General features: G+C 37.3%; 1 protein-coding gene across 1 annotated transcript; it reads right to left on the bottom strand.

Annotated features, from left to right (window-relative positions):
- Nucleotides 1-2100: 2100 nt before the first annotated feature.
- stk16 (serine/threonine kinase 16) lies at nt 2101-7318 on the bottom strand. Its single transcript, XM_020608369.1, has 8 exons — nt 7240-7318; nt 6741-6865; nt 5999-6218; nt 5779-5912; nt 4565-4652; nt 3257-3385; nt 2992-3113; nt 2101-2323 (listed from the first exon to the last, which is right to left on the bottom strand). The coding sequence occupies exons 2-8, from the start codon at nt 6824-6826 to the stop codon at nt 2185-2187; spliced, it is 918 nt and encodes a 305-aa protein (XP_020464025.1). The 5' UTR covers nt 6827-6865; nt 7240-7318; the 3' UTR covers nt 2101-2184.

Genomic DNA, 7318 nt, shown 5'->3' with positions numbered 1-7318 from the left:
AAATTTTGTATAATATGATGTCATGGGGTAGGACTGGATAAGTTTGACTTCTTCCTACTCCATTCAAACATGTAATAGGTGTAAGCAAACTGATTTTGAATTAGCATTGGTTGGATATGTGAAATCATGTGTGTTATTGTCATTTGTTCATTGTTCTGTTCTGCATGTTTGAAAGAATAAATCAATCAATCAAAAAGGCAGAAATTTGATTACTTGACTTGATGGAAAGATTGCTTCCTATGACAGTGCCACGTTAAAGTTACTGAGCTCTTCAATACGGCCTTTTCTACTGCTAATTTTTGTCACATCAGCTTACACATACATATGCTTAACTCTACGCAGCCAAACCCACTAATACATGCTGTGAAAACATTTCTGGCAATATTGTGTACATCAGACTGATTAAGTAATACCGGTAACTGTATTTGAATACTATTCTCATACCTTTCTTGACCATCTACTTTTTCATGTTCAACACCATTTTACTTCATTATTATAGTAATGACTGCACGCAGAGTGCTATATATTTATTTATCCTTTACTGTGCAGAGAATAAGAGATGAAACATAATTTCAACAAAATTATCCATAATCAGAGTACACTTAATATTTGAAAACTTCACTTGAAACATTCTTATTTTACCAGGTGTGAAAGAGCAGTATTAACACACAAAATTCATAGTCATTTGACATATCTAGACACAGCATTAAAAGATAATAGACTCAAACCGTATGTCGATTACCATTCCAACATTTACAGTAACTCTGTAAGTGAACTATATAGTTTTAATATGGTCCACTATCACTGCAATACTGTCACAAAAGCATTAATCTTAAACTTAAATGCCCAGAGTTTTATTTCATCTAATAATAGTTTTAAAGGGACCATTTGGGTCTACCAGTAAAGACCATCAGACCCTTTGAGATGTGGGTGACCCCTGAGAGGAGAATGACAGGAAACCTAAAATTAAATAAGCATAGCTGGAATAGAAAATATCCGTCTCAAAACAATACAGTGAGGAGTAAAAAGTTTAAAATGGTGACAATGCAGTGGCAAATATGACAATGACTTTACCATTAATTAAAGCAATTCTATGTGCAGTTTCTATTGTTTAGGTGTGTAAAACCCAACACCTTCTCCTGGAGGATTCTTTCTTTGCGTACAAACAAATGCACTTTTCTGTGATTTATAAAAAGCCCATTCACATAATAAGCACATCAGCATGCGGAGCAGGGGATTGTGATGATGGAGCACCTCTGTGTGTTCAGCTGCACCACTGCAGGTGAGGAGCACTACCCTCCCCAGTACAAACCGTGTGAGAGAAGGTTTGGGGGAAAACTGAATGCGAAAATGTACATTGATGATTACAACACACCTATACACATACAATTTAGGAATATAAGAAATAGGGGGAGCTGGACCATCATTCCTTCTTAGTAAGAAATGTGATATGTATTGAACTCAGGTAGCTTCATCCACCCAAAAGTCTGGCAAACCTTTTATGTTATCACTTGTAAAATAAACTACAAATATAAGAAATATGTTTACTTTTTTTTAAAGTAATCCACTAGAAATATCCTTATTTTCTAAAGCTACAGCCACCAACTGATTAGTTTAGCTTGGCACAAAGACTGAAAACAAGAAAGAAGTTAGCCTAGCTCTACAGCACCTTTAAAGTTCACTGACCAACAAGTGTTTAATCCAAAAAACAACCTAAACTTCCAGTCTTTATGCTAAGCTAAGCTAAGATGCTGCTGGCTCCAGCTTCCCATTTAATAGACAGACATGACAGTGATGTCTATCTTTTCATGTAACTCTCGAGAGGAAATGACTTAAACATATTTTTCACCATGTTGAACCGTCTCTACCGTATTACACGGTATCAGTAAGGGCAACACTTCCAAACCATCTAATTACATTTAAGGCCATTCAGATTCTTTTAGATTATTTGGTAATTCTATAAATACAAGAATCCACTCCAATGAGCAGATAAGATCAGATCACTGAAACTAAAAGTTGATTTACGGTTGCCGAGTTCCCCAAGCTGAGTGAAAGTCTGTACCTAAGTTTGTTCACTCAAGTCAGTAAATAAAATAATTATTTTCAAGCCCAAAATAAGAGACGTTCATTTACTGTATGTGTGCAAAGATCTTCAAAAGCCCAGATGTAGTGCACTGTGCAAGATCACACCATGTTGGTTTGGGTGCTGGGGCTGCGACTCTGCAGATCCTGTACCTGGTCAAGAACCCAGCTGATGTTTGGTCTCTCCTGAAGATTAGGTACCATTATGGAACTGAGCAGCATCTTCAGGCCATTTGAATACCTGGGCATAAGAAAGGCAGACAAATTAAAATAACCTACAGTAAGTTTAGTTTGATCCATATGTAATTATACTAAAAAGGGACTTTTAAACTTAAGCACAAGCATGTATCATGAACACCACCAGCAACTCACTCCCAACCCAGAGGAAGCAGTCCACCATTTTCCAGCAGAGCACCATGTCCTCAGAATGAGGTGAGTTCATACACAAAACAAAGCTAATCAAAACAAAAAAATGAACCCAAACTGGATTTCCACATTGCATTTTAGTTCATTCATTCATTCATTTTCTACCGCTTAGTCCCTGAAGGAGGGGGGGTCATCTGGCGAAGGCGGGGTACGCCCTGGACAGGTCGCCAATCCATCGCAGGGCTAACACAGACAAACCACACACATGCACACACACTCCTGTGGGCAATTTAGAGACACCAATCAACCTAACCTAACCATTTTAGTTCAATCAAAGGGAAATATTTTTATTCAGTTAGTGTAGTGCAAGTCGGACTCCTTGTTGCAGACTAAAAATGATAATCAGTAAATGCAAGGAAATTCAAGTGGAAAGAAAAATCATGCTCTGTCATGGCAACGAATAATTACAAGTTGGAAAACATTGTCAAGTTACACCATTAAAAAAAACAAACAAACAAAAAAAACTTCAGTCTAAAGACTGACCTGCAAGACTGTGGGATGGCCACTGGATTCTGGACAGCCAGGGCAACACTGTCCCCCTTCTGAAATGTCAGGTCATACGGCCCCTCCAACATCATCATGCAATAAAGCACACAGCCAAGAGACTGCAGGTGTATGGGAAGGCCGCAACAGATGAGAAAAAGTAGTACTCAGTGAAAGATCCACAGCACTTGCTTTGAGAGACCTGGTGATGTCACTTAAGAAAACAACAAGCACAAACCAGAAGAGATGAAGAAGCTGAATTTACCCAGATATCAGTGCGCTCATCTATAATGCAGTAGCTCTCTACACTGAAGAGTTCAGGAGCCCTGTAGGAAATGGTACACCGCTGGGCTGCCCAGTCCTGTATGGCCATGGCTTCCCGGGTACCTCTAACCTGTAATAAATTCAGGTTTATTAAAATTACGATAGGGTAAGAATCATTTTGAGGGCACAGTGTTAGAAGCCTAAAGAACATGCAGCATTATCATGTAAAAGACAAGACAAACTGATGCAAGGTGGATGCGACAAGATGAAAACAATAATTCTATTCAGTTACAAAGTCTTTACTGTAAAAACAAACATTCAAAAAAGAGACATAAATCAGGATAAAGGAATTAAAAATATTACAACAAATAGCATCACTTAAGAAAAAGCCACAATTCATCCATTATCTATACTGCTTTCAGAATTTGAAGAAGAGATTTAAAATCCTGATATTTCCTGCCTGAATTTCTCAGGGGAAAAATAAGGCAGAGCAACAAACATCACTGGATGCAATGAACAAACATAAGAAACTTCCAAGCAGCAAAAAAGAAAATATGACGATGAAGCAAACTATGGAATTAATCATGTTAGAAGATCAGCCCAGAGTAACGTCACCATCGTGCTTCTGCTCAGCATATGCTGTATTGCATTTTTTACATTGGTACATCCAGGAAGTTATAAGCTGCAGTCTAAGACATGACAATTCTAATAGCTGCTCATTTTATGTGAAACATGGTATTTTTTTAATGTGTGGTTCACCAGCATTAAAAATGTTATGCTGCCATCTAGAGGTGAAAATCCAGGGTTTCTTTCTAAAATAATGTGAACTGGGGTGTGTATTCACTCTCATAACATGAGCTGCACAAGGACTTGATGACTTGGCACTAAATGTTATGTTGCTGTATTAAGTGATCAAACATCACGTGATGATGACACCGTTTATCTTATCTTATTTTGATTGAGTTGTCCTCATTTTAAAAAACACTTTTTTTTGTAAATTGTCATAAAACTATCATTACATGGGCATATCTAACATTTCATAATAAAAACTACTCAGCAATGTTTAATAATGGTCAAGATTACTTAATATTAACAGACAAAATAATGGAAGTGGCTATGGCACTGCACTCATCCACAGTAAGAGTAAAAATTCACAAGACGCAGCATATTCCTTTTGATGGTACATAAAGAACAGACTGTGGGGATGTTACTCATACTCCAAATAAACTAATTTGGACTTTGGTGTTTGACCAATGATAACAATGCTTATAACATCATCGGTAAATCTTCAGAGACCTTGCACTCTTACCTCAATCCTGGCACGGTTCATGGAGCCCAGGTCCATCAGAACTGGTCTGTCATCCTCATCCAGAAGCACATTTGTGGGCTTCAGGTCTCTGTTAAATCATAGCAGACACATGGCATTTATTCAGATATCTGCAATTTTGTTAAAACAAAAATGACACATAGAAGCTGCTATTTGGAAAACTGACTAAAGTACAACCTAAATATTGAAGATGGTCTGGGAGACAGGAATGATAATTCCTAAATATTTTGCATTTCTTTGGTAAGTTAAAGGTTGTTGACAATAAACAGAAATGTCTTTTACAAGCTGAAGGATCAACCACAATAAATGTGGAATACCTTCATTGTGATATAAAGTGTAATCCAGTTCCTTCAGATAATCCTGACTAGGTGAGGTGCACAAATTCCTGCACATTCCACTTTTTTTTTTTTTAACCCCAAACCATACAATTAACAATCTAAATGTAATTCTGCAGAATGGTTTACATGCTATTTTCACTTTTACTAATACAACAGACAACATGACAAGTAACTGCAAAACATTGAACACACAAGTATGCATTTCAAGATAGTTTATACATTTTATATGTATATTTTAAGTGAAAGCCTAAACAAAGAAAAAACTATTACAATAGATTTCCATGTGTAATTTGATTGGCAGAAACTGGGCTCTGCACCAGAACACAATGTTTGGAGGTCCATTTTGAGCTATAATTGGTACAAAAGCAGCTATGTACACTTTATAAACAGATGTAATTCCCCTTGCGTTAAAAACTAGGTTACCTGGTAGAGATGCTGGTGCTGGCTTGGTTTTGCTGCACCAGCATCCATTGCTTCTGGAAAACTGCATATGCTCTATTCTCATTTAAACAGACTGAAAAACAAATGTATAAACTCTCATTCAAACTGTGCAAAGATGGTTATTATTCTGTTCCATATGGTGTCTGATTCATCAAACATTTTAGTGAGCGATGGTAAGTGAGCCCATTGTATTATTAACATTAAAGTAGTATCTCAAAGGTCAAGATAAATATACATGCTTGTTGCTAATCTGTGACTTTTACTTTAATAATCCATTACTTACACTGAATCCTGCATCTGTTGATGCTAATCATAAAGTAATGCAAGAGCTGCAGATTTCCAGAAAGCAAGTAAACAATATATTGGTATGCGCATATAAATGTTTACTGTATGTGTATGTTTGTGCAGAGAGATTACCTGTGTGCATAGCCTTTATCGTGAATAGCCTTGACTCCAGAGCAGATGCCGTGCAAGATATGTAAAATCTGTTTTTCAGACAATGAGCTCCCCTTGTCTCGTAGCTTCTCCAAAACAGACCATAAACTGCCTTTCTGTTCACACAAATGCACCAACATGTCAGAATCTGATCATTTCCTTGGAGGTTATTCTGGTCATAATAACTGTTGTGCTAACTTACTCTAATATAAGGCAGAAGTAACCAGGCTTCACTCTTGCCTCCACGATCAACAAAGGTGTGTGCAACCAGGCTCAAGACATTCGGGTGATTAAACATCTGATGCATCTCCACCTCTGCCTGAGCCTCATGGCGGCCCTCAGAGTCATGGCATAGGATCCTCTTTAAGGCATAGAAGTGCCCATCCTTTGCTCCCTCTACCAGATCAACATAACTGAACCCACTGAAGATAAGACAAGGAGAGATTAGAGTTCAGGAGGAGCTGATTCAGTATTTTTAATTATTTTCAGCAAATTCCATAAACAGACCAATATGAACAACAGCATTAGTCAGTCTCAATGCTTTCCAATTGTCCCGTCTGCCTGTGGCTTGGTGTGCTAGTTTATATTTGCTGCAGCACAACTGTGTATGTAGTACCGGCTCAAAATATCCTACAGAGCCCATGTTTCTTGTAATGAGGGAAGCAGCCATCCAGTGCTACAGTGAGGCTGGGTAATGTGATTTTATTTAGCAACAATGGTCATCAGAGTAATAAGATATATCATTTATTTGGCGGCACAGACAATGCTCAATTCTCATTCAAGTAGCAGAAAATTGCACAGTGATTGTTATTAGTATTTTGCACATGGTGTGATTCACCAAATTCATTATCAGCTTTAGGCTTTTATGAGATTTGTTGACAAATATCACCACAGTTTACCGGACGAGTTAAACTGAGTATTAAGCATATAAAATGTTATCTTACCCTTCATCTAGTTTCTGGACAAAGTAATATTTTTTGTTATCAATGATGATGGTGGTACGGGAGCAAATGCACAGGGTCTGCCCCATCTTGACTGGAACATTGTTTATCACCAAGCTTGTAAAGGCCTGGGAGTAAAATGAAAAATTAAAAAGTTATCTGAGAGAGAAAGCCAAAGAAATACAAAAAAAGTGGTTCAATGTTAACTTGACTTAATAGCTGGGAACATTCAATACTAAAAGAAAACTGGGAGATATTGTAGAAAAACATGTTAGGACAGCTCAAAAAGTGCCAGAGAAGAGCCTTATGTGAGCTAAGGCAGCTCAGCAACAACTAACGCTACGGTAACAGCTTCCAAGCTACAACAAACAAAATGCGACATTTTTGCCCATTTATAAAGTTAAGCCCCACTCCCCGAATAAATATAAACTACTTGACACAATAGGCAACTAAACATAACGCAACAATTATATAATTGTGTAGCAGCAGTGTAGCTTCTTACCAGCTAGCTTTCTATTATCATCATGTTGTTGTTTTTTTTTCTTCTTTTTCTTCTTCTTCTTCTTCTTCTTCTTCTTCTT

This window comes from Monopterus albus, unplaced genomic scaffold (genome assembly GCF_001952655.1).
Source record: "Monopterus albus unplaced genomic scaffold, M_albus_1.0 scaffold4.1, whole genome shotgun sequence".
NCBI classification, from domain to species: Eukaryota; Metazoa; Chordata; class Actinopteri; order Synbranchiformes; family Synbranchidae; genus Monopterus; species Monopterus albus.
The sequence above is the reverse complement of the archived record's forward strand: the minus strand, read 5'-3'. Positions and strand labels throughout refer to the sequence as shown.

Bases quoted from the DNA above. Each gene is read 5' to 3' on its own strand.
- stk16 (XM_020608369.1), bottom strand. From the start codon at position 6,826: ATGGGGCAGACCCTGTGCATTTGCTCCCGTACCACCATCATCATTGAT. The intron at 5,913-5,998 runs GTAAGTTAGCAC...TTGTGTGAACAG, and splicing joins TACTTCTGCCTTATATTAGA to AAAGGCAGTTTATGGTCTGT. The intron at 2,324-2,991 runs GTCAGTCTTTAG...TCTTATGCCCAG, and splicing joins GCCATCCCACAGTCTTGCAG to GTATTCAAATGGCCTGAAGA.